Raw genomic sequence first — 27,987 nt, forward strand, 5'->3', positions numbered from 1 at the left:
ATGGAGGACGCACTGATTGAGCTGTCATGTGACCGCACTTTAAAGACAGATTTTAATTCCAAGACGCTTGCTGAGTTCTGGATTTCAGTCGAGAGGGAATATCCACAGCTGTCCAAGGCCGCGATGGACGTACTGACGCCGTTTGGCTCCACATACCTGTGCGAAAAAACTTTCTCTGCACTGACATATATTAAAAATAAATACAGATCAGGTCTAAATGTGGAGGATGATCTCCGTGCGGCCGTCTCAACAATTAAACCGAGAATGGACTTGCTGTGTTCCGCGCATAGCGCGCATCCATCTCATTAGATGAGATTAACGCTGAAACATAGTTGCCAGCAACAATGTACATATGTTTACAACAGTTTGTGGATATTACCCTGACTGAGATATTCTTCTGTTCAAATGGAAATGAAAGTAATGTTTCAAAGTTAAGTTTGCACATGACAGCAATACTGTGCACTCATGTTACATGGATATTATTTTGACTGAGGGATTCTGCTTTTTATCAAACAGTACATTTCTATATGTAAAATCATATCAGGCTGCTCTGTTCTTTTGTGTTGTCGTTAAGCCCGTGTTTGGATAAGCCTAGTGCGTATGGCCTGTGCGCACATTTTATTTTATTTTTTCAGTTACATCCGGGGATAGTGGGGGTCGCCAGTCTCTGGCACCGTTATTTTGGGGGTCGCGGGTTGAAAAGTTTGGGAACCCCTGCTCTAGAGGGCACATCGTCATAATTTATTGTATGAAGGGGCACCAGAGGGCACCCATTCATTTTTTTCACATGTAAAGGGCAGCCAATGAGGCACTTTCTCTCGTATTCACCACTCTTGAGGGCACTTTTTCAACCATGGAGGCACCAGGGGGGGCGGTCGCCCCCCCTGGTGCCTCCGTCCGCCACTGCCTAAGTAAATGACTGAAGTGCACTATTGTTAATAAATCCTTATCTAGCTTTGTGTAAATGAACCAAGAATCAATCATTTTGGGTTTTCTTCAGAATATTGTGTTCATGTATTAATTACAGAATATATGGGTGCATGTTATAGAAGATTAAATTTAATCTTGTGAAAAATTTGGTGGATGGTGAAGGGTCAGTTATGTTAGGTGAGCTGACTCAACTCTGTGAAAGTCAGGTGCTGGGAAGGCACAACTGAGTGACTGTCATAGGCCACTCCCATAGGCAACTATTACTGGAACTGCTGTATTTGCTTTCACCTCCCGTAAATTGTACTAGTTTGCATAATTTGTTGAGGTTAAAGATAATATCTAATCGAAGCCAGAAACCGTCAAACAAAACCAGACAAATAATGAACAAGGATGATAAATAAATTAAACTGATTTTAACACCTCTCTTATCACTCTTATTAGATCCCTATTATTATGGCTATCTCAGGATCGGAACATTAACATGTGTGCCTGAAAGTAGGATATTCAAATTAATTGGATTCCTATGTAACTCACTCTAGATCCAAAGTTGAATGAAGCTGTAGCATATTATCAGCCTTTTATAGAATATGAGCAACCACCAGCAGGCAGGATATACAGGTGATTAACTACCAGTCAACAAAGGATCGCCTAATCAATAGCACGATGCTTGCTGAGATGGAACAGTTTAACATAGAAAGAGGTGTCCTTTATTCTTTCAAGCTTTTGAATAAACTTATATGCATAAGAAATTGAATACTGGCAATTCCATGTATGACCAAACATTCATCAGGAAAGGATTTTTTAACAAATCTGATCTGCATGATCAAAATGTAAGACTGTAAGAACTTTGTTGACAACAAAAGTCTATCTTTATTTTGGATAATCATTGACAGGGAAATAGTTCATAAGGGTCAGATCGAGTCCTAGCACACCATTTATTCTCCCCTCTTGCGGGCTCGATATGATGTCCATAAAAAACGCTTTTCAGCTGAGCCTCTATGGCCTGTTTTTCACTCTGACTATTTTTGGACAGGCAATGTAGGCCTTTGATTTTCTTTATTTTTAGGTTTAATTTCATGAGCCCTTTTGGATATTGGGGAAATTTGAAACGACAAACCATTAGACAATAACTTTCAACTCTTTTACCATATGTGTCTATTTAGGGGGAACCCGTTGCCTGATCCACCACAAGTGAATTGTCAATACGACCGTTGGTCTCAGTGGACTACGTGCAATTCGTGCCACAATCAGAGGGTGAGTCAACTCATGGATTGCATCGTGCCACTTGAATTAAATGCAGAGCTATAATAGTTGAGTGTACATCTGCAAGTAACAATTATTTTCATTCAATTAATCGAACAATATTACATATATTATATTATCATAGGAAATCCAAAGTGATGTCTTACTTAGTGAATATTCTATCTGACAAGTACAATAGAAAAACGAAAGTAATCATTTCATAATAATCCATTATGAAATGATAACTTTTCATAATCATTTTCCAACTGAAAATTAAAATGTCTAAAGCATTATTTTGCAAATTGTTGGTATTTGATGAATAACCAATTGATTTAAAAAATAAGATTGACTAATCCATAGTCGACTAATGTTGCAGCCCTAGTAGATGGATCAATTATTAGCGTTTATGTTTGTGATCTTGGATTCAGCAGTCCTACTATGCTATAGCGGAAATACTGGGGGGGGAGCACAGAGCCTGGCCCGGAAGCCAGAAACTGCAAGGGGCTGAGTTATGACTTGTTTTCTGTTTCATTACAGAGATATTTCAAATAGAAAATCATTCCTGTGGTTGGACGCTTTCAGAAGGGGATTTGTGCCGTTGAGGTCTATAGTTGTTTATTTGAAACCTTTACCGACTCATTTTAGTTCACTACTGCTGTCCTCATTTGTGTTTCTTTGTTTGCTGTACTGCCAATTAGGTGCTTGCAGATTCCCACTCCAGCAATATGATTGGTCGAAACAAATATGAAGCAAAAGAAAGTGAGACGTAAATTCATACGGATTTGAGCAATAAGTTACTACTATAATATTTTAACAGACGACATCACATCACTCGTGTCTGAGCTTCTTTGCACTGGCCCTCTGTCTGTTTTAGAATCAATTTTAAGATTTTATGGATCACTTTTAAGGCTCGTCGTGGTCTAGCCCCCGGGTACATAACTGACATGCTGACCCCGTACGAGCCTGTTCGCAGCATTAGATCCGCGGGCGGGGCCCTATTTACTGTTCCAAGGTCGAGGCTCAAGACTAGAGGTGATTGGACCTTCTCCACCAGGGCGCCTCGGCTTTGGAACGTCCTGCCCGCAGAGGTAAGGCTTGCTGAATCAGTAACCTCTTTTAAATCACTTCTTAAAACACATTTCTACAGACTTGCTTTTACGTGACGCTGTATTTCTATTCTTTTTATTCTCTTCATAAATGTCTTCCTAATTGTCTTATGTCAAAGCACTTTGTAAACTATTGTTTTTAAAGGTGCTATATAAAAAAAGACATCGTACTACTATAATAGCAGGCCTGGCGCACCAGTTACTCTAGTTACTCATGTGAGCATGTGCCAAGCAGCCTGGAGCTCACACACACACAAAGCACGCGCGATCGCACACATTCACCGCAAGCATGCACATACACACACCGCACACACGCACATGCGCACGAACATACACGGAAACGCACACAAACGCGCACACATACACACACACGCACAAACCGCACGTCAAAACAAATGCAGCGACACACTCACCGAGGTAAGAAGCTATGTTATTAAACATAACAGCCTCGCCATTGACACACGCGCAGGTAAGAACACACACGCATGCACACACACCGCAGCGACACTCGCCCAGGTAAGATGTTATGTTTTTAAACATAACGGCTCTGCCATCGGCACACGAGCAGGTAGGAACACACACGTACGTGCACACACCGCAGCGACACTCGCCCAGGTAAAACTTTATGTTTTTAAACATAACAACTCCGCAATCAACACACGCGCATGTAAGAACACACACCCAAGCGCACACACCAAAGCGACACTCGCCCAGGTAAGACGTTATGTTTTTATACATAACGGCTCCGCCATTGACACACACGCACAGGTAAGAACACACGCACACACCGCAGCGACACACTCCCCCAGTTAAGACGTTATGTTTTTAAACATAACGGCTCCGCCGTCGACAAACTCTCCCAGGTAAGACGTTCTGTCTATAGACTGTAGATAATATTGCTATAAAAGAAGGGAAGAGACGATTTCTCACCTCAAAAAAGCAACGGCAGGTCGTTCTTTTTGTCATATAAAAACCGTTAAATTAAAATATCGCGCCGACCGGCATATCAACAAAAAAAACGCGCGATAAATTAAAGACACAGCGTCCCTATAACACAGAACGAAAACATGTCACACAGTGACACAGTATGGTGAATTATGTCTATAGAGTCCACCACAAGACTACACTTTGTTGCTCAAATGTAATATTACCCTCCTCCTTGAGCCTCCCGAAATGTCTGTACACATTGTTGCTCAAACTTAATATTACTCTCCTCCTTGAGCCTCCCCAAATGTCTTGCGATATTGATATCCCCCCTCCCCCCTGCAGACTGTTTTAGTTGTTTTAGTTTTCTTATGTTTTGTGTGTATGCTATGTGTGACTGTAGGCTACTGCTGCCTGTCTTGTCCAGGACACAGGCCAGGATGAAATGTTTAATCTCAATGATGATTATTATTTTCAGAAATTTGTTACATTATCGACTGGGGTTCCCACATTATTGCTATGGATTTAATTACAACTAGAGGTTGAGCGAGCGCAACGCATGCACGAGTTATTATAATAGTTATTAGTCTAGTTATTATAATAGTTATTAGTCTAGTTATTATAATAGTTATTAGTCTAGTTATTATAATAGCAGGCCTGTCGCACCAGTTACTCAAGTTGGTCAGTGCGCATGTGCCAAGCAGCCTGCAGCTTACACACACACACACAGCACGCACAAACGCATACATACACCGCAAGCACGCACATACACAACGCATACACACACCGCACACACACGCACATGTGTACGAACATACAAGGAAAGCCGAGGCACAGTATGGCATTAAGGGGAACATCAACATCTTTCCTTCGGACCCCGTTAATCACCGCTTGCGGTTATATCTTTTCTTCAGTTTTGTGTGTATGCTATGTGTTACTGTAGGCCACTGCTGCCTGTCTTGGCCAGGACACTGGAAAAGATGTTTAATCTCAATGATGATTATTATTTTCAACTAACCAATAGTAGTTTCCTTACATTTTAAAATGTCAATGCACTTTTCAGCCTTGAATAACAGTAAAAGCTATTTAATAATTGATTTGCATGCATAGTATTCTACACTTTCCATTGAACAATTACCCCTGTTACCATAAATTGACAAATTTTATAATGTAATCAAATGCTCACACACTAGCTGCTTTCAGACACACGTGTAAGTCCTGATGGGCCGTATGTGTGAACAAAATATTCTGAAAATTGTACCCTGAAAATCTCCTGAATAATACTACCCCTGAGGTAGTATTTTCTCCGTAGGAAATATAAATGACCTTATACGTACCAAAGGAGTAGAAAGTTGGTATTTCTCACACCACTTCATTGGGCGTGTTGATGACGCTTCTGCATGTCATTGAGTGGCCCCCTAAATGATAATCAGCTTGTTGCCTTTTGTTTGCTGAATGGTTAAAAAACATTTAAATGTTGGCACTGCTTTTAAGAGTCATTTGTGGTGAACGAATGTTATACGTTGTAACATTATAGGCAAAATGTTATTATATTATGGTCTCAGAAATTTGTTGCATTATCGACTGGGGTTTCCACATTATTGCTATGGGTTTAATTACAACTAGAGTTGCGCGGGCAAAAAACTCTAGTCAATCTAAAAACAAATCTACATTCTCTGGTGCTGGTACTTTGTGCTGGCATTATTTATGTTTAATATATAAAGACATGGCCTCCTGTGGCCGTTGTTGCGATGCTGATGTTTGGTTCTGATGTAGGTCTGTCGGTGTGTTCATCTGTCCGTTTAAAGAAGAAATCTGGTGTAAAATGGATCTGGGATATGTTTGGCATGATAACGAGTTGGTATGTTCGTTTGGGAGCAAACAAGTGCATATAGATGCATTCTTAAGTTGGCTATTTTTAACCAATTCTACCAAAAAGCTATAAGCTTGGAAAGATAGGGGCATGTTTCATGGTAAAAACTCAATTGCTATTTTAAACCACTTACAAGGCTAGAAGTAGCCTGACACTGATTTGGTATCTGTCTGTCTTACATCCATCTGTCTTTCTGTTGGTCATCCACTTGTCTTTTTGTCATCCACCTGTCTGTCTGTCTGGCTGTTATCCTCCTGTCTGTCTGTCATCCAACTGTCTATGTCATCCACCTGTCTGTCTTTCTGTCTGTCATTCACTTGTCTGTCTGTTATCCACCTGTCTGTCTGCCATCCACTTGTCTGTCTGTCACTCACATATCTGTCTGCCTGTCATCCACCTGTCGGCCTGTCATCTAACTGCCTGCCATCCCTTGTCTGCCTGCACTTTTCTGTCTGTCATCAACTTGTCTGTCTTTTACATACCTGTTCTTTATCCCCCTGTTCGTCATCCTCCGTCTGTCATCCACCTGTCGGTCTGCCTGTCATCCACCTGTCTGTCTGCCTGTCGTCCACATGTCTGTCATCCACCTGGCTCTCTGTCATCCCCCTGTCTGTCTGTGGTCCACCTGTCTGCACTGCTCCCCATGTTCAGAGTCGAACTCGAGGGATCATAGAATTCGGACAGTTCAACGGGCAGGCCTGCGCCGGATCACTAGGGGAGAAAGAGTTCTGCCCCACGCAGGAGGCGTGTGTCAATCCACCAGCCCCAAACTGCAGCATCTCGGAGTTCCAGTGCGAGTCAGGTAACCGTTTAGTTTCATAGCTTGGACAGATTTGGAGACCATTCTGTTTGTATTTTCTCTCTCTCTTTCTCTCTCTCTCTCTCTCTCTCTCTCTCTCTCTCTCCCTCTCTCGCTTCAATTCAAGTCATCCTTTATTGGCATGGACATTGCCATTATTGCCAAAACAGTTTCAAAATCGAACACTGTAGTACTATAAAGTATAAGGCAATGGCCAGGATAGTAGAGAGTTAATCTCTCTCTCTCTCTCTCTCTCTCTCTCTCTCTCTCTCTCTCTCGCTCTCTCTCTCTCTGTCTCTCCCAGGCACTTGTATAAAGAAAAATCTAGAATGCAACTACGATATCGACTGTGAGGACCAATCAGACGAGGACTGTGAGGGCCCGCCGCGGAAACCGTGTCGTAGCAGGGAGCTGGAAACCAACCGCCTAGGCAGATTAGCGGGATACGGGTTGGTGGTCTAACACACACACACACACACACACACACACACACACACACACACACACACACACACACACACACACAAACAGAGTAGAAGCATGGGATTTGAAACAACAGACGTTTTCTCTGTTTTGGTGAAGCTATGGTTTTGTGTGACAGATATGTTCTAAAATACATGACAGGAGCATTAAAACCTCTGGCACTTTTTTCGACTCCCAAAGGGACATCTTCAGAAGACGTGTGTTAAGTGAGTGTAACGTGTGTGAAGTGATGGTAGTGAGCCAACGGTCTCTCCTTAACGCACTAGGATCAACATCCTGGGCTCTTCCCCGGCACAAAACCCCTTCTTCAACGAGTACTTCCACGGATTCTGCAGTCAGATGTGGGACCCCACACAGCAGGCGCAGATTAGACTCCCCTGGAACGTTGCAGTGCTCAACTATGAGGTGATATCAGTAACTATTGATCGTCAGACGAAGAGTAAGGATACAATACAAAATCAATTGAAGTATATATTTTTTTTCTTTCAGACAAATGTCGAGGAAACAATTACTAATGAAGTCTACTCGAACAGCGACAGCCTCGTTAACGAGATTCTGAAAGAAAACAGTCACAGCATTGACATGGGACTGAGCTTCAAGTTCGGGGACGGGCTCCTGTCAGCAGGCGCCGGCATCGAGGTCGGACATGAAACATCGGACATAGTGAGAGAACTCCACGAGACCACCAAGACGACGGTATGAAAGGTTTAACTAACAGAACATAGTCTCTTCCATGTTATTATTTCTCTCTCTCCCAGCCCCCCTCCCTCTCCAACAATCCCCCTACCCTACCGCTCTCTCTCTTCACCCCTCTCTCTCTTCCTCCCCCTACCCTCTCCCTCTCTCCCTCCCCCTCTCCCTCTTCACCCCTCTCTCCCTCCCACCCCCTACCCTTCTCCCTCTCTACCACCCACCTACCCTACCCCCACTCTCTTCAGCCCCCTCTCTGTCTTCACCTCCTTCCCTCTCCCACCCCCCTACCCTCTCTGTCTTCACCTCCTTCCCTCTCCCCCATCTCTCTCTCCCACCCCCCAACCTCCCCTCTCTCTCTCGTTGACCCCTGAGGAGCCCGTTTTGTGTGCTGTGTGCGTCCAGAGCCAGAGGTTTGTCAGGGTGAAGGGCCGGGTGCAGTTCGCCAGCTTCCGGATGCGTCCGCGGAGCCTGCGCGTGGCCAACGAGTTCCTAAACGAAGTTCGGTTCCTGCCCCTCCAGTACGAGAAGAAAGCCTACTTTGACTTCATGGAGATATACGGAACGCACTACACGCGCTACGGCAAGTTCGGAGGGGAATACCAGCTGGTGTACGTGCTCAACAATGAGGTCATCACCCAGAAGGGTAGGTGTGGCTTTCCTTTATTTTCATATGTGTGTTGTTATGGTTGAACCGAGGTCAAAGCTGAGAGCAGAGAACAGCAGGAGAGAGAGAGAGATTTTGAAACTCTCTCTCTCTCTCTCTCTCTCTCTCTCTCTCTCTGTCTCTCGCGCGTATAAGGCTTGAACCTCTCAGTTCATTTTCAGCTCTCCATGGGGTGAAATCCGTGGGTGCAGGAACAAATGCCTCTGGAAGCAATTGAACAGACCTAGAAACCATCAGAGCATTGAAATGTGTGACGTAGCGCTGTACGGCCAGTGGGTAAATTAAACTGTTACTAGACGTATGGCAAACACATCTTTTGGATCAACAAAGCCTTCGGCAAGTTGATTATCTTATTTTAGAGAAAAATAACCTTCCAATTAATTTAATACTGTCGCGATAGCAGAGTCAACAGACCGTTCCACAACTGAATCATCGTATTGAACCCGTCCCATTTTAGATGGGTTGTGATTCGCCCTGCGAAGACCAGGTCTGCTGGAGATCTATCTGAACGGGAGGGGGGCCAGGGAAAATGAACATGAGTTTGCTGATTTTTCTTGTTTCCAGGCTAAGAGGCGTGCACTAGTCAACCAGGACAGATATTCACAGAGCATTTTAACCAGATACCATCACTCATGGCTGGCCGATGGCTGTAGCATAAATCTAAGAAATGACAGCTCTTACCAACAGCACCTTTTTATGTCCTAATGTCAAGTGTAAACCTTTTGATGTTCTGTGCTTGTTTCAGGCGTGAACGAGGAGACACTGAAAGAATGTCTGACAGTTGGTGTAAAACTAGAAGTGGCCAGCATAGTCTTGGCCAATAAAAACGATAAGGATTGTGATTCAGTTACGACCAAAAAAGAAGGTTTGTTTTTTTTAATCCCATTTCCCTTGGCACACACTCACCAACTCACATGCTCACACACTCATCCACGTTGACCGAAGCACATGCACAAATAAGTCCTGATCATTTTGCCCCATCTCACACGCAGAGGGCAATACGCAGGAGGCCATGGTGGAAAAGGTGCACGTATTTGTGAACGGAGGCGACATGGCAGCCGCCGCCTCCATGAGGACAACCGTCCAGAAGGAAGGGACGATGAACGCCGACGTGTACAGAGAGTGGGCTCAGTCGGTCATAAACAACCCCGCCCTGATCCACAGTGAGGTAGAGAACAGCTTGTGGAATGAGCTAGACCTAGAACCTCCCCCGCAGGGTTGTATCCAGGCAACATCATGAGAAGTAACATATGAGTTTAGATGAGGAATATAGATAATTGTATTCAAGTATAATGCAATATAATATATATATATATATATATATATATATATATATATATATATATATATATATATATATATATATATATATATATATATACAGTTAGTAATATATGTATATATACAGACACGGATTAACACACAGGCTTGCCTATGGTGCAGCCTAGGGACCCAGGTGAGCAAGGAGCCCTGGATTGGCCGGACTATATCTCTACAGACTATTTCAGACTTTATAAATAAATATATACATATAAGAGCGAAAGAAAGACAGAGAGAGAGGGAGAGGGTGATTTTATATTTTATATTATGCCATGTGTAGAATATTATATACATGAGAAAAACAACTCCTAGTCTTCCATTAAACCACGCTGATTGTCACGGTGGTGTTCCAGCCGGAGCCGATCTACACCGTGATCCCGCTGGACATGCCCGATGCCAACACCCGGGTGGCCCACCTGAAGCGCGCCATCGCGGACTACGTGGCCGAGTACAACATGTGCAAGTGCAAGCCGTGCCAGAACGGAGGCACGGTGGCGCTGGTCGACGGCAGGTGCCTGTGTCTCTGCCCTCACATGTTCCATGGCCTGGCCTGCCAGAACTTCAGACCTGAGGCAGCGCACATTAACTGTGAGCGATGAAAAAATGATTTGATCCTTTGTGGTGTTGTTGTTTCGGGCTAGGTATGACTCGAAGAGTAGTAAATGTTTAACATGTGGTTTATTCAGAGACACAAGTTAAACAAACTTGAGTTCTGGAGGTGGTTCATGAAGCAAACTATCGAAAACAAGTAAGAATTATAATATAGTTTACGTTGGAAGTGGGCGGAGTGGTTAATAAGCCACGCCTACAGGTTTTAATTGACCCAGGTAAACCTGGGCGGAAATGGCAAAATGGCCATATTTGAAGTGTCTGACTATCTTCAAACTCAAAACTTTATATGGTGTTGCATTGACCAGTATATTGAAAAGAAACCGTTCATAGCTGGTGTTAGCACTACATAGTGGTCCAATGAGGTACTGATGTTAGCTTCAAACGTGATCAAAATAAAGCATAGACTGGAATAATTTACATCATGAGCAGCATAACAAGTTGAATCTCAACCTGTCTGGTTTACATTGCCCCTCCGAGGTCAGCAGCTGGGATAGGAGGCGAGAGGGCTCGGCTGGGACTCTCTCTGCCCTGTTGTTTGTGTATTTGATACAAATGCTGCTGTTGTATTAAAGCTCGGAGGTCGAAAGGTAAAATCACTCAAACGGCGCGTCAACTCAAGGGTTCACAGTTGGAAACTTGGGTACTCCTCAACCCCCAGTTCAACTCGATGTAACTGGACGCAAATTCATCACGGCTACCTTCTTTGTATGCTATAATATGCATTGTATGGGATTGTATCATATGCTTATTTTCAATTGACTATGCATTCAGACCAATCAGTACACTACTGCAGCAGTTGGTTAAGATGTAAAGATGGCCTTGTGTGCCTTGTCCATCTGCTATTTAAGATCTATTTCTATCTTATATTTCAACAATCGTAAATGTGTTCTATTTTAAATGTAAGGAGGAGGAGTAGGGACACATTGGATTCTTCTTTTGTAGTTCTGACTTTAATCTCAGAATTCTCGCTTTAAACTGAATGGTCCGAAAATATTCAGATGTGGCCCGAATCATCATCCGTATAAATGTGTATATCTTTACGTATAAAAATAAAAAGGTGTATACATTTTACAAATGTCTGTAATGTTAAATGTTGTTTTGCAGTGCCGAGGCCCAGGGTGGCCCAGCTGGGGAACTGGGGCTGCTGGAGCCCCTGGTCGGCATGCCAGGGCGACCGCCACCGCCTCCGCTACCGCACCTGTACCCTGGAGGGCCTGCACGGGGCCAGCTGCAGCGGGGCCACCCTGGGCCGGGAGGAGTGCTGAGACGCCAAGCACACACACACACACACATGCACACTTACACACGCACATGAACACTGACATAAACACATGAACCCTCACACACACACACACACACATACACACACACACACACAGATCATGATATAGGAATCTGGATTTCTTTTTTTCTCTTCATGATTTCTGAAACAACAAAAATATAATGGCTTTTGTATCGCAAAAATAAAGTTGCTTTTTTTCCACTGTGTTTTTACTGATGTAATACAAGAAGGCCTTTTTATGCTACATTTATAGTGAAACTACAATCTGTCTCAGTTGAAAACTACACAACAAACAATGTGTAATTATGATCTCACCTTTGGTTAAATTGGATATTTTATTTGGTAAATCAATTAGGAAATTATGCTACAATGTTACTGATTGATTTGGATTAATTCATTTGGTGATTTCGGAAATATTAATGCAGTTAAAATAATGAACAGAATGAAGATGTTTTGGGAAACTGAACACAAACCTCAAGCAAGTGCTCGAAACAAATCCTATCCTGTTTATCCTGTTTGTTTCAATCCCCTAGGCTAAACTCCCAATAGGCTTACTGGAACTGGCCCAATTGTTTTACAAATCAACATAGCTTGCTAATATCTTGCCTATCAGAGTATTTCTTCTCTGATTCAGGAAATCAATCTTACATGTCAATCAACTCTGATTCAGGAAATCAATCTTACATGTCATTCACTGGTGCATTAATTGCAACACTTCTCAAATAGCAGAGAAACTAATGTAGCAGAGAGGAAGAGACATTATTTTGGTTGTTGGTTGTCACCTCTGAATAAAGCAAGTCTTGCAGATGCCAATTCCTTGTAAATGAAGGATGCAAATGCAACGACTAATGACAGATATGATTCAGTTATTGCAGGAATCAGTCATGAAATGTGAACTCAAGAACGTGCTGTTGCCATGGTTTCAACGATTCCCACTCCTCAAAGAAGTGGAAAATCTCGGTTACCAATTCATTAGCTTCAATATATTCCTACCAAACAATCTAGGGATTTGTATAGATGTTATCTGGGCAAATTTTTCCCAGAAAGATAGCAGAAGAACCATAGGTGAAGTCAAGGAATAAGGCTGGTAGCTCACAAAACTGCTTCTAAACCTCATTGTCAAACCGGCCTTTGTATTGGATACTTAGATATGAAAATATGCTCAAATATATAGGTGCCGTTGCCCTTTTTAAAATATAGTGTTAATAAGTCTGCAGTTGATAACATTTGTTTTGACTTTTTTGGCACATGGCACAATAAATGCGTATCCATTTATGAATAAAAAATTTTAGTACCTCAAGTTGACACACAGATTTTAGCCAGCAAAGGAAAAAACTTGTTTCATCAATTACTCCTTTATTTAAAAAAAAAAAAGAAAAACAACTGAATAGGTATCTGAAACTAAGTCTAGATAAATAGCACTCAGACATTCACATTTATAGGAACACAACATAACAGTCCCCATGGACCCATTGAGTGTTCACAATTGCGTACAATCGCTCCTGATTTCCCTTTGTGCCTTCATCAGCCGGTCGATGCGGAGGAGCTGGGGCACAGAGAAGGTGCTGCTGGAGTCCTGTGTGTTAATCTTCCTCTTCACTGCTCCACGGTTCTCCTGTTGATTTAGATGAACACATGTTTGCCATGTTAATGTCATTCTGTTAATGTATAAACAACATTTGACTTGCACACACATGACGTCAATTTACCTTTTGCAATGCACTTTAGTATACAGGCCTAGTACATTATCAAATCTGATCCGAAACGGGAAAACTGTAGTCATGTATAACCTCCCGGGCCCTGGTTCTAACAGGGGTTTTAACAGGGGAAGTAGATAATATTGTAAATATAAATACAGTGGTGAAAAACATAATCTATTCTTATTATGACTACATGTTAGTAAGTACGGGCGGTGTGTGGGGGAGTTGAATATAAAATTACCGAGGCCATCTAAAACCACGGCGTCCGAGACATCGCCACCTCACCTCACTTCGCGTGCTTCTTGAAGATGGCGAGGTACTCCTGCACGTCGTCGGGGGAGCCCAGCACCACGGGACACCTTTCATGGATGTTGGCGGGCTGGATGTCCAGCACGTTCCCGCTGCCCGTGGTGGCCAGCCCCCCTGCCTGCTCGATGATGAAGGCCATGGGGTTGCACTCATACAGCAGCCTGAGCTGAAGGACAAAAACAAACCAAAAGGCCGCATGAGGACCGGGAAATCCACGGGATGGGGGTCATGCAAAGAGGGGTGCTTTTCATTACATGGCCTTACACACTGGCATATACTTTTATTTCTTCCGCATTGTTGGTGTTTATTTAAAAGGTCCCATGACATGCCACCAGGTGTGGTGTGATTAGCCGGTACAAGCCGTTTTGGAAATCTGCCCCTTATGACATCACAGGTGGGCATGTTCACATAGATGTGTGACGGATAGATGAGCACCTGGTGGCATGTCATGGAACCTTTAATTCCATTATCCCATTATATTCCCATGGGGATGAGTGGCCTAAAGCAGCCATCGGGCTGAGTGGTTTGGTTGATGACATTACCTTCCCTTTGGGGCTCTTGACGTTGGCGGGGTACAGGAAGATTCCTCCATAGACCAGAGTTCTGTGGACGTCGGCCACCATGGAGCCCACGTAGCGAGCGCCGTATGGAGCAGAGCCGTCCTACACAAGGTGGTGAAGAACAAGTGCTGAGTACATGCGTGGATGGCACATGGGGGCAGACTCCCACTAGGTTTACCAAATCCAGTTTTGTCAATTCAGAGGTTTGTTTTTTCAAACCTCTGATGTTTCTCAGTTTCTTTCAATTAGAAACTTCTGAAACTTCTGAAATAACTTGGACATGCTATGCATGTGTCCTGTCTCAGAGGGATCGCAAATTAGAAAAGTAGTTAGATAAACACAAATATATAGTATTTGAGTTAATTGTCATTCTCCTTTCTGACATGGCCTGCTGGAATAAGAATATATATCTGAAAGGGCGTTTGAATGCAGAACAATTACATTGCTACATTGAAGATATATTCTCGGGGCAACTCCTAGATCTACAGATGGTCTGTGGGGATCAAATAAAGAGTACAGCACTCTAGCCACTACACTGTACTGCCCCCTACAGTACATGTGGGTACAACATACAGGATGTCATACAGGATGTTGTACAATCCTCCTGGCACTCAGAATATGAATAGCTTTTGATTCTCCGCATGTGGATCTTGCTATTGCAGTCAACTTTGGTCTATTTACTTGGCTTCCATTACACCCAAAGAAGGAATTGCATGAATTTGTATAAATTGAGGCCAAAGATGGAGGCTTTTTTATTTATTTTGTTCCCAGCTATGTTCAGTGTGATATGGTCCTTGTTATACCGTCAGGGAAGTTCTGGTAAAGACACCTGTCTTCACGTTGCAATTGCATTGCATTGAAGAGTCGGCACACCCTATTCCAAAGTGGAGAGATCTTTCCTGATTGGAGGATGTGTTGTCCTTACCGTTGGATACTTCTTCTTCTGCAGGTACTCAGTGACATCGGGGTTGAAATGCTGTGCGTATCCTTCGTTCAAACTGTAGATCTTTCCCTTCTTCTTGATCTTCACGTCTTTGTCAGTGAGTATAAACTCACCAATGGACTACATGAAACAAGACACAATAAAAAATCAGTCTTTTTCGGTATTTGATATTCATATTTCATGATATATATATATATATATATATATATATATATATATATATATATATATATATATATATTTCAGCTGACCTACTGTTTATGTCTATTGTACATTCGTATTTCTGTTTTTATTTGTATGTTGTCATCAGGGCGTCATTGAAAAAGAGAGACTGCTCTATATGGCCTTCCCTGAATAATAAAGGTTAAATAAAAAAATAAAAATTCCTATGGTAGAGACGTACCGGGTCCAGCATGAAGCAGTTGACCCCTTGCCCGGTTGAGAGCACCATCATGGTGGCGCTCCCGTACAAGGCGTAACCCGCAGCAACCATCTTTCTCCCGGGCTGCAGGGCGTCGTTCTCGCTGGGCGCGCCATCTGTGGTCTGGAACAACAGAGAACCAAAACGTGAGCAGGTGAGCACTAACTGTCCAGAGATTTCACCATAACGTGTTTCTGACACAACCCCGCCCCAATCTCACAAACACACACTAGGCTACTGTGATCTGCTGATAACTGATATGTTTTGGTTCCTTGTTATGCAAGTCACCTCGTTTCTGCCTATGGTTGTCTGTTGTAACTTTAACTTTAAATAAACACACACACACACAATTTTTTGATAGTTTTGTATATACATTTCATATACATATCTATATATTTAATGTCCTATTATTATTAGTAGTATTAATAGCTCAAATGCTTTCAAAAACAACAAACTTGATCCAACATGTACTTTTCAAATGCAAATAATCAACATATTTTCTGTGTAAAATGACGGATTAGAAAACACATACCTTTCTGTAGATGGCAAAGATTGATCCGATTGATACGAGACAGTCAATGTTTGACGAGCCGTCCAGAGGATCGAAACAAACAATGTATTTACCCTGTGGAGAAAATGAGCGACGTCAATGATATTGATGATCGAAACTAACCACCCACCCACCCACCCACCCACACACACACACACCTGCTTGTCTGGCTCCACAATGATGGCCTTCTCGTCCTCCTCTGACACCAGCACACAGGAGGTGAAGGAGGACTTGATCATGTTGATGACCAGGTCATTGGACAGCACGTCCAGCTTCTTCACCTGGTCACCCGTCACGTTGGTGTTCCCAGCGATGCCATAGCTGGTCAAACAATGAGATGAGGGTCAGGTCAAACAATGAGATGAGGGTCAGGCCAGACAATGAGATGAGGGTCAGGACAGACAATGAGATGAGGGTCAGGACAGACAATGAGATGAGGGTCAGTCCAAAACACCTTTTTGCGACATCGCCAGTGAAGGAACTGAACGTGAATGAATGAGCCCATAGTAGCATGCGGGCGCCAAGAGGAAGTAAATAAACCAAGCACACCCACGTTTCAGGAAGGAATGCAGTGAAACCGGACATTCTTGAAACGAATTATTTATGCGAAAGAAGTAGTGAACGAAATGCAGTGCAGGGCGATAAACCAAAGTAATAATTATAAAGTTTGTATTTTCGTTTGCATTTCCGTGTTTTAATAACATTGCAAGCGGATCAGAGTTGCAGAGGAAAAGTTGCAGAGTAGAAGTTGCAGAGGGCACCCTGGTCCAACACAGCCGATAAGATTATCAGCTGTTAAGTAATGAATACAAATAATCAATGATTAATGATTAGTGAGTACATTCAGGCTGGAGCTGTCATTGACACACCCCTTTAGTCAAACACAAGACACAAAAAGACACAAACAACATGACATGTGACCGTTAACAAATTTAAACAAAACAACTGCAGAGAAAGGAGACGATAGGGTACACATAAAGCTCATACATAACCCTCTATAACTACAAATAGTCTTAGTTAGTGAATGCTAAAATAAGTTTGACAAAATAAGTTGTAAAATCTCACAGGTTAGCGATGCCTGCCTTCCTCACAGCGGTGGAGATTGCTTTCACCGCGGTGCAGATGGAGTTGAGCAGGGTGGTCAGCTCCCCGGTGCCCTGCGCCTTCCTCCCCTCCTCCAGGACGAACCGGGTCAGGGTCACCACGTTGGTGTCGAAGGCCCCCTTGTCGGACATGTCGATGCTGCTGCTGGTAAACCTTGGTGACTGGGAGAACTGGCCCCTGTTTTGCGTCAAGTAAGGGAGACGAAGTTTAGCGCTGACGCTATAATGGAACAGCGGTGCAAAGGTGGAGGAAGAGCAGACAGGGGTGTGCGTTGATTTGGGCCAATCGCGGCCAGGCGTCCTCCAGGGGACAGGGATCACTTTGGACGGTGTGCTTATGAAGAGAGGGGGAGCAAAGTGCGAAGATACTGAGATAATGTTCCTCCTCTGTGTGAATGGCGCTGGCATCATACAGTCGAACAACATGTGCATGTTTATAGCCTGGAATCTGCACATTTACACATTACAATCTGAGCATTTAGGATGTGAGCACAAATTAATAATCAACTTATTTTCCACTAAATTAATCAAGGATAAGTAACTTAACAGGGACAGATAATGGCCAGAAATGAATGATTAAACTTATTAGTTAAGACATCCTACTCTCACATCGGGCACACTCATTTTTCCATTTCAGTCTTACAATACACTGAAACATTGTAACAATATATCTTGTATTATTGTAACATGTATTATTAAGAGTTAAAATTAAATCTTACTATTCCAACTATTCTGACGACAGCAACTTTCTATATATTATGGATTATGCGCTTAATAACATGAGAGTGTATACGGGATACCTCTTCAAAACATTGAATAAATAATAAACCACTCATAGTGGATTTATGTTCATGCAATTCTCTCCAATGTAGCTTTGCATTTGAGTACAGGATCAAACACGGTCTGCGAAGAGCATGCTTTTTCAACCCCGATGGACTGCAGTCTAAAGGTGAACACTGGGGTTTTCCATGACGCACACATCTTTAAGGGTTCTGTATGGATCTGAAGGGATTTTTGTACACAAAGTGTACAAAGTGCAAGCCACATACTTTCAATGCAATGATATTAATAACCATGGTAATGTAAATACCTGTGGGGTTGAGGCAGCATGCAGTCTATGCATGACGCTATAATAACTATCCAGGATCATGCAAGAGGGTAAAGTTCACATCACAGGTTAATACCTCAGCCCCTGTGTGCATCTTAGAGTGTGTGTGTGTGTGTGTGTGTGTGTGTGTGTGTGTGTGTGTGTGTGTGTGTGTGTGTGTGTGTGAGCATGTGTGTGTGTGCATGTTAGTGTGTGTATGTGTGCGTGTGTGCAATGATATACAGTACAGCAGTATGTGTCTCTTAGGTCTTAACTGTCCTTTCTCTTGCCTAATACATGCACATGTATTAGGCACAGGTCAGCTCCCACGTAAGGCAATTCGTAAGGGACACGTTGTTTCACAGCAGGCAGCTTATTTGACCTTTGAACTTAAACAAGCTTGACTAAACAGGCATTCTTACAATCACTGTAAACTAATGTTGTGAGCTAATGTTTTGAGATGGCCAAAAGCTATCTTGTTTGCCAGTATTTTTACAAAACAAATGTAAAACAACGTGTATAGACATGACTTATGGATTAGGATGTGGGATAATACAAAAACAATCAATGAATTCTAATATTCTTCTGTGTAATGTGTATTTTACCATGATCCTAGACATAGTACTTTCCCTTGAATGTCTAAATAGGCTTTCAAGAATGCATGGATTACCATAAGGAGGGACAACAATTCAAAGTCTAGTACATGTCTGTGTTTTTTAAACATCCCATGTCACTCATACATTAGAAGGGGTATAACAACAGCCCTGCAGGCACAACCGCCCTGTGGTCCTGAATGTGGGGTTGAAATAGCATTCCATGGTAGTCAGTTTTGCCTAAGCCCATATCCAAGTCACAATATAACTCATTTCACTCACTTTAATACCACCTCTTTGCCAGGCATTGGAATCTTGATTGTTTGATACAATGTCCTTACTTGATCACTAGAGCTCTAGAGGTGGTAAAAATTCATTTTCATTAGGTTCTTAGCGATATTTCCCAGCATGCTTTGTGTGACAGTGAGGGGCTTTTGCGCTGTGAGACAACAGCGCTAAACTGAGAATGTCTGCATAAGCATGCAGACATTATCCTACTTTTCTACCTATTAACTAGTTACTGTAACGTGTGCTTATTGAGGAGAAAATCAACTCAGCGCCACCGCTTCTGCTGATTCTGCTCCTCCCGGGGTGTATGATGTCTCGTTTGGCATTATATTACCTGCATGTAAGCACTGTAAGGTTATCTGCTATTGATTTAGAGAGACAGAGAGAGAGGGATAGATAGAGAGAGAGACATGGGGAGAGAGAGAGATAGGGGTGGAGAGAAAGAAAGGGGAGAGGGAGAAATAGAGAGAGGAAGAGAGAGAAAAAGACAAAGAAAGAGCTGGAGAGAGAGAGAGAGAGAGAGAGGGAGAGAAAGCGAGAGAGAGGGGGAGAGAGAGGTGGAGAGAGAGAGGGAGATAGTGCGATGAGAGAGTGAGAGGTGGAGAGAGAGAGATGGAGAGAGAGAGAGGGGGGGAAGGCAGACAGAGGGAAAGGGAGAGAGAGGGGTGAATGAATTGAAAGACAGAAAGAGAGAAAAGGGAAAGGGAGAGAAAGAGAGGAGAGACAAAAAGAGAGAGATAGGGAGGCTTGGGCCTCTGAGAAAGAGAGACGGGCTTGGAGAGAAAGAGAAGGGGACAAATGAAAGAGATAGCTAATGAGGGATGTGGGATGTGGATAACAATTTTTCTTTCCTGTAAATCTGTGTCTGCAGACGACATTAGTATTCTATTGGTGGATCTGGCTGGGTCTCAGGACAGTGTACACCGTAAGAAATGGACCAGGTAATTTGTATGGACAACTCTTGTTTTATTTACATTGCTCTAGTTGTAAGTATCCAATGTCTTGCACCGTATTTACAATTTTGACAATTTCATGGTTTGAAACCCTCAGGATCCTTGGTCCCCATATAAAAAACCTTTATTTTTATTTTCCCTTTTTTGCTCATTTTTCATTCACTGCTTGACATACTTTGAGGTCTGTGGTTGAGAAGAAATGCCAAGAATATGGCTTGGCATTTAGAGGAAGACTTGCACTGTAATTATAGAGTGGGTCCAGTCTTAGCTTAAGACACATACCATGGGGAGGAAGTGTCAGTCCTGGATGATTCTAAAGTGCGGGTCCGCACTATTTGTGAACGTTTTTCTGTCCCTCCTCAACGACTTAGAGGCACTAGCTGGAGACTTCAGTCAAAACACTACAAGACTTCAGCTGGGAGAGACAGAGTAGAACAGTTTTTGACTCACTCAGAGCATGTCAGAGAGGAGTTTAAACTACTGAGGTAAGGAAATAGATTAATAGTGCAGCTGTTACTTTTTTTCCTTCCTACTCTGTACTCATATATTTATTAGCGTCACTTTCTAAGATCCATGAAATAACAAAATTCTCATAGCTTGCTTTATCAAATATATGTTTCAATGTGCTTATGTTTTTGTTTTGTTTTTTGTTATTGGTGTTTTTGATTGCATAACTGTATTTTCCTAATAAGAGTAATAACATTTCTGCTTGATCCTCCTAGGTCCCAGGAAATCTGGCTTTACCGAGAGTGTGCTTACCAGTCTCAGAGGAGCCTTTGGTTGCTAGGTCAACCCCAGATACTTCAAGTCTGAATTCCACAACGGCATCAAAATTAGGCGACTAAGCTTCAAAAGAAGGCCCAGAGTGGCAGCCAACCATGTGGAACCACTGCCCAGTGATGTTTCATCTGGACGAAGGGTGCTTGCAGAATCAATGTTATTGCCAAGTGGCAAGGAGGAAAGAAGAGTGTTGACCATGTCGTCTCTCACCAGAGGTCGGCCTCCCCTTCCCCCACCTCATGGTCCCTCCTCCGACACTGCATCCTGCAGAAAGGAGACAACTACAGACACCGTTGAACGCTCAGAGTCCAGGACGTCCAGACCCGAGCCCAAAACCAGATCCTTGGCATCACTGAGACGGGATTCAGCGGTGGCCAACCCCCAGGTGAAGGCCAACAAAAGCTTGGAGCGGGAAGCGACTCGACCGTCTCCCCCTGAGCCACTTCCACGCCGACGGCTAGCCAGCTTTGGAGGAGTGAGCTCGACCGGGTCGCTTTCCCCTTTCACAGGCCTCGGTGCGTACAATCAAAACAACAATGGAAACAAAACCAGTGGAGGCTTGGAACTCCAGCTGAATTCCAGCACGAGAGGTAGCACAGGATCCCTGAAATGTAGTCCTCAAAGCCCCATGCATTTGCATCACGTCCGTGACCAGATGGTGGCGGCCCTGCATAAGCTGAAGGAGCTGGAGGATCAGGTTAAATTAATCCCAATCCTGCAGGTCAAGATCTCAGTCCTTCAGGAGGAGAAGAGGCAGCTGCTCTCTCAGTTCAGGAACCACAATGGAAGCCAGGACCTAGACGACGTGTTCAGGAGGAGAGCCTACAGCACGGGGGCCACTGTGAACCTACAGAAGGCTTCGGAAGTAGAGAATGACGTGAATGAGAACCAGGAGGAGGTTTCAAGTGACTGCACGCGAGGCCTCGGGGACCTACAGAAGCTCAGTGAGGAGATGCAGGCCTTGGAAAGGACTATTAAAGGCAGTCATTTGCAAGAGCAGCTTGGTGTCAGTTGTAACACTCCTTGTGCCGGATCAACCAAGTCCCTTGCCGCCGGTACAAATTTAGAAATCAATCAAATAAAAACATGCAAATGCACCAAGCTTATTGAGACCCGCTCCATTGGAACAGGGGTCAACCTTGGACATGTAACAGAATTGGAAGCAGAGCTGGCGGCGCAGCAAGGACTAACTGAGGCCCTGAAAGAGAGAGTTGGTCAGCTGGAGGAGGAGTTGAAGGTATCAGCACTCCAGAAAGGAATGAGTCTCCTAAAACTAGAGCTTCAGGCTGCAGAAGATAGGAATCGGGTGGACAAGTCCGCCAATACTATGCCTGGTTCTCAGAGCAAAGCCACTATGACAGAGATTCACACCACCAGCAAGGGGGTGGGGAACCACGTAGAGCTGAGTGAAGCTAGCACAGGAGAAAGCATTGAGTTTTGCACAGTGGGGACATTTTGTAGGCCCGAGTTTAGGAGTGTAGGCACTTGCTCGGATGTGCCCATGAGCCAGTGGCATGAAAAGGTTGAAACAAAGGAACAGTGTGTAGGGGCTCATATTTCCACAAATACCCAGGGCATTGGGACAGAGATAAGGACATGTGATTCAGGGACCAATACAGATTTAATAATCGAAATTGGACAAGCACAGATGGAATATCTGACTGTGTCTTGTGGGGTTCTCGATAGCAAAGCCAGAGATTTACGTGGAATGGTTGGTTTTAGCCCAATGGCCTTACCTCTGACAGCCTCACAACACACCAACACAGAGTCCCATTCAGTGACACGCTTCACCAATACAACGCATGCCTCAAACACAAACTCCAGCACCAACACCATCATAAATACAGAGGAGAAGCACACCAACACCACACAACCAGTCACAAGAACAGTCTCTGTAAGTAACAGGGTCAAACTTATCAGAGGGGTTTCAGAACCCTGTCCTGTTTGCTCAGGAATGTCTGCACGGCTTGGAGTTACGCCAACACCAGCTCAAAAAGCCAAAACCAAAGACATGGGTGTTGGATTTACCAACATCAATGATCATTTCTTAGTGGGCCTGAAAACCAGGAACATGGCCTCAGGTCCTTCCCATCTACCTGATTCCAGCAGGACCAGGAGCATCGGTGTGGGAGAGGGAAAGGTGAGGAACCTGTCACGGTCTTCTCAGTTCTTTCCTCAAATGCCCCCGCAACCAATGCAGTCCCAATGGGATCCACCGTTGACCCATGGCATGGAGCAGATGCAAAGCTTGCTGAAGGAACAGCATGTTCTCAACAGCCCAGAGACCTGCGATAAGAGGCCACGACCACAATACACCCAGTGTGAAGGTACCAATGAACTCAAACTTTTTCTTTTTATTCACTCCCTCGATTTTTGTATAGTTTTAAAGCAATCATCAAAATCATCTAAATCATCTACTATCAACCTTCTGTACCACAGCCCAAATCCAGTCTCCATCATGGCCGCCTAATGATTTCACACAGAGGGATCAGCAGAACTCAGGGATCAGTGTCGACTCAGGGGTCAAAAGAAAGATTCAACTGATGGAGCAGCATGCATCCTCTGGTCTGCAAGGTAAGCATATATGACATATATATTGTCAAATTACAGAAATTAATTTATCATTAATGATTCATGTGTAACTGATCCTGCTGATTTACACGTAACTAATGTTATTACAAACTAACATATGCTCACATTACCTACAAGGTCTGTATAGAAAATTGTGTGAACTGTGTAAAGCGTATATTCTTTTGAATAAATTGCCAAATCGGTGAAACAGCTTGTGTTGTTCGATGGTCCCGTCCAGACAGGTCAGCCAATATGCCACGCTCCACAGCTAAGAAACCCAGCGCTGACCAGGGCAGCCATAGCAGGAGGAGCTCCAAGTTCATGGGGGTGTCGGCAAGGTAAGGGTGTCATGCTCTACCGGCAAGGTTGAACTGGGATACATCGTCTATTGATTTGCTTTATCTACAGTATTTATGTTCAGTTTTGATTATTGTGTTTTTGACCGATTTTTGTATTAAAACCGACTCAGACTCACCGACTCAAACCTCTAAATGTGTTTGCTTTTACATCTTAAGGTTTAGGATAAGTGAGGCAATTCTTACAGCGTGTCAAGCTTTAAGGACTTATCTAAGGGATGGAAAGGCCTTATCAAGCAAGGAATTGGTGAGTATGTCTTTAAAGTCAATAGGAGTCGCCTGCACACACACACACTCTCTCTCTCTCTCTGTCTGTGTCTCTCTCTCTCTCGCTCACTCTCTCTGTCTCTCTCTCTCTGTGTCTCTCTCTCTCGCTCTCTCTCTCTCTGTCTCTCTCTCTCTCTCTGTCTCTCTCTCTCTCTCTCAAACCTCAACCAACCACAGGCAGGGTGTGTCTCGGGAGTGTTGTTTTTAAGCAAGTGGGATCGTACACAACCCAAACGGGGATGTGTGCCAGCATCTCAGCACACACAGTTATCCTCTGTGCGGGAATATTTTTAACCAAACCAAAACAAAGCTAATTTTAGGCCCTGCCGTTCTGTGTCTCTGTCTGGCCTTGCTTACTTCCTGTACTTTCCATAAGAGTTGAATATGGGTAAGCCTAGAAATGGCTGATACAAGAAAACAAATGGGTCAAGATTACAGCACATTGCTCATGAACAACTTTGATATGAATGGCTACTCGCTGCTAGCCTCTGTAGCCTCTGTGAGGTTGTTTTGTTAGCATGCTAGTTAATGGTAAGTGGACCGCATTTATATAGTGCTTTTTTAACCAGTTGCCACTCAAAACGCGTTACAATATTGCATCACATTCCCCCATTGATGCACACATTCACACACGACAGAGGTGTCAGCCATGCAAGGCGACAGCCAGCTCGTCGGGAGCTGCTAGGGTGAGGCGTCTTGCTCAGGGACACCTCGACACTCTCACTCCAGGAGAAGCCGGGATTGAATTAGCAACCACCGGTTACCAGCCAACCGGCTCTACCTGAGCCACATCCTGCCGAATTGTTTGTGATGTAGTTGTATGTGTCTTGTATGCTTTCCCCCTGCAGCAAGTCTGCCTCCACACTCTCCAACAGGAGTGGTTCAGCGTCTCAAGCCCCAAGTGGGCCAACGCCGCCATGGTGGAGGACTACCTTGGGGCCTTCAGGGCCGTGTCCCCTGCCGTGCTGCACCACGTCGCCAACATGGCCGACGGCAACGGCAACACCTCGCTGCACTACAGCGTGTCCCACTCCAACTTCGCCGTGGTGAAGAAGATGCTAGACTCAGGTACTGTTAGTGCGAATTGGATCCTAACTTTCATGTGTGTGTATGAGAGCATGGTCGTCATGGTTACCACTGTGAATTTGACTTTTCCAGCTACAAAGTACACACAGGCACAAAGGAAACACAAAGCTTCAAAAGCTCTTCAAAATTCCCTTTGAATAAGTTGGAAGTCTTGAAAAGACATTGAACAAATGTGATGGAATTAAATTTTCATGGTTTTTCATGCATAGAAAAAAAAGAGAAAAATAACTGTCCAATTACCCAATTGACAGAATTAGGGAGGGGAGTGAAGCAAAAAGATGAACTCATACAGATATAAGAATTCTCATTCAACAGAGGCGTCGTCGAAGGACCAACACAGGTGTCGCTCATCACACAAATTATGGGTCTACTCCTTTGATGTACCAGGGCACGGCTAGTAGCAGACCCATCATTAGTGTTTTGAGCGAAACCAGCAAAAATTTGTCCGAATTCCACCATGAATATTAATCCCCAACAACCTACTGGTTTAATGATGATCACAGTGTTACAGTGATACGGTTCTGTCAATCTGTGAAACACCCTATCCATTTTAAAACATACATCTCCCTTCTGCCCACCGTCGCTGTAGGAGTGTCTAACGTCAACCAGCAGAACAAGGCGGGCTACACGCCGGTCATGCTGGCCACGCTTGCGGCTGTGGCCAGCACGGAGGACATGCGCGTGGTGGAGGAGCTGTTCGCCAGAGGGGACGTTAACGCCAAGGCCAGTCAGGTCAGCGCTGCACTTGGCAGGGTGTGCGACTCCCAGCCAATTGTTGACCCAGGTTCAAATCCCGGTGTCCCAATGGCCTCCTTGATGACTAACTACCTGAACCCCACACTACCACAGTTTGCATTGAAGAGGACTCCCTCTGTAGGGTAAAGACGTGCTACTGCATGCATAACCCTTGGCATTGTTGATAGAGATTGACCGGTAACCTGCTAATTCAGCATTGATGAGACACAACTGTCCTCCGGATATTGAATGTGAGTTTAAGGACGTTTACAGGGGAGCTGGCAGCAGCCACGAATCAGAGAAACCCTAAAAGCCTTTTAAACACAGTTCATTGGGTTTGCTTGTCCTGTAACAACATATATCTGAAGTCACTTTGGATAAAAGTATCGTCTAAATGCGGATGGCAGTAGCTGAGGAGGTAGAGCGGATTGACTGGTAACCGGAAGCTGGTTCGATCCCCGGCTCCTCCTAGCTGAGTGTCGAGGTGCTAACCCTAACTGCTCCTGACGAGCTGGATGTCACCCTGCGTGGTTGGCTCCGCCGTCGGTCTGTGAATGAGCTTTTGTAAGTCGCTTTGGAGAAAAGCGTCAGCAAAATCCCCGAAATATAAAAACAACAACAACAGATCGATGAGGGCGGTACTCGTCCTTGCGTCACCCCTGACCACACGTCTCCCCTCTCACCAGGCGGGCCAGACGGCCCTGATGCTGGCGGTGAGCCACGGGAGGCTGGACATGGTGCGGGCCCTGCTGGAGCGCGGGGCGGACCTCAGCCTCCAGGACGAGGAAGGCTCCACCGCGCTCATGTGTGCCAGCGAGCACGGCCACGCCCACATCGTCAGGCTGCTGCTGGCCCAGCCGGCCTGCGACACGGCGCTGAGTGACAGCGTGAGTCCCCCCACCGTCTGACCTCCTAAGTCAGCTCCGGTTTTGAGAGGCGAACCCGCCCGTCGATTGTTTCGCATGCAATAAATAAACAAGGTGGTAACAATGGGTGGAATGATGATGATGACGATGATGATTATTATTTATATTATTTGATATATTGTTGTTGTATCTCTGTTTATATATAATGTTAAAAAAGTACTGCAATTAGCATTTATAATTAGGTACTGATTTGAATTCTGATCTCACGCTCTCTCGCTCTCTCTCTATATATATATATATATACATAACACGCACATGCAAACACACCCACACACAAACACACACACACACACACACACACACACACACTCTAACACACACTCACACACACAGTATAATTGCTATGAAGCCCTCCTGCTAGACGTATTGAGCCGTCTATTTGTGACCGTAGGACGGCAGCACTGCCCTGTCCATCGCCTTGGAGGCGGGCCATCATGACATCGCTCTGCTGCTGTATGCACACGCCAACTTCTCCAGAGGACAGATACCAGCACACAGCTCCTTATCATCACAGAAGCCTTGAGTACCACGGTTTTGATACTGTTATAATGTGAAACATGTGTGTGTGTGTGTGTGTGTGTGTGTGTGTGTGTGTGTGTGTGTGTGTGGTTTGTGTGTCTCTGCGTGTTACATTGTATGCATGTACGTGGTACGTATGTGTATATGTGTGTGGTATGTGTGTGTTTGTTTGGTATGTGCGTCTGTGTTATTGTGTTTGCATGTTTGTGGTATGTATGTGTGTGGCCTGTGTGTGGGTGTGTGTGTGTGTGTGTGCATGAACATGCGTGTTTGCATGTGTGTGTGTGCATGTGTGTGCACCCACGCACATGT

At 44.2% G+C, this 27,987-nt stretch overlaps 3 protein-coding genes across 3 annotated transcripts; 2 read left to right on the forward strand and 1 right to left on the reverse strand.

Moving 5' to 3' along the window:
- c9 (complement component 9) lies at positions 1-11,911 on the forward strand (the record flags this gene model as incomplete). The annotated part of the gene is made up of 10 exons (XM_079734234.1): positions 1-129; positions 6,727-6,877; positions 7,179-7,323; positions 7,624-7,762; positions 7,847-8,053; positions 8,453-8,693; positions 9,460-9,579; positions 9,707-9,882; positions 10,388-10,622; positions 11,751-11,911. 10 exons carry the CDS (start codon positions 1-3, stop codon positions 11,909-11,911), a joined length of 1,704 nt encoding a protein of 567 aa, XP_079590360.1.
- Positions 11,912-13,264: 1,353 nt separating this feature from the next.
- On the reverse strand, positions 13,265-17,748 carry fbp1b (fructose-1,6-bisphosphatase 1b). Its single transcript, XM_079734894.1, has 8 exons — positions 17,477-17,748; positions 16,570-16,732; positions 16,394-16,486; positions 15,844-15,984; positions 15,423-15,560; positions 14,480-14,599; positions 13,914-14,103; positions 13,265-13,543 (listed from the first exon to the last, which is right to left on the reverse strand). Exons 1-7 carry the CDS (start codon positions 17,644-17,646, stop codon positions 13,915-13,917), a joined length of 1,014 nt encoding a protein of 337 aa, XP_079591020.1. The 5' UTR covers positions 17,647-17,748; the 3' UTR covers positions 13,265-13,543; position 13,914.
- Positions 17,749-21,369: 3,621 nt separating this feature from the next.
- Positions 21,370-27,679, forward strand: LOC307074883 (KN motif and ankyrin repeat domain-containing protein 1-like; the record flags this gene model as incomplete). The annotated part of the gene is made up of 8 exons (XM_079735284.1): positions 21,370-23,542; positions 23,655-23,789; positions 24,025-24,124; positions 24,302-24,389; positions 25,258-25,477; positions 26,085-26,227; positions 26,917-27,117; positions 27,548-27,679. The coding sequence occupies 8 exons, from the start codon at positions 21,370-21,372 to the stop codon at positions 27,677-27,679; spliced, it is 3,192 nt and encodes a 1,063-aa protein (XP_079591410.1).
- Between the last annotated feature and the right edge of the window lie 308 nt (positions 27,680-27,987).

Source organism: Pollachius pollachius (assembly GCF_949987615.1).
Source record: "Pollachius pollachius genome assembly, chromosome: 4".
Lineage (NCBI taxonomy): Eukaryota > Metazoa > Chordata > Actinopteri > Gadiformes > Gadidae > Pollachius > Pollachius pollachius.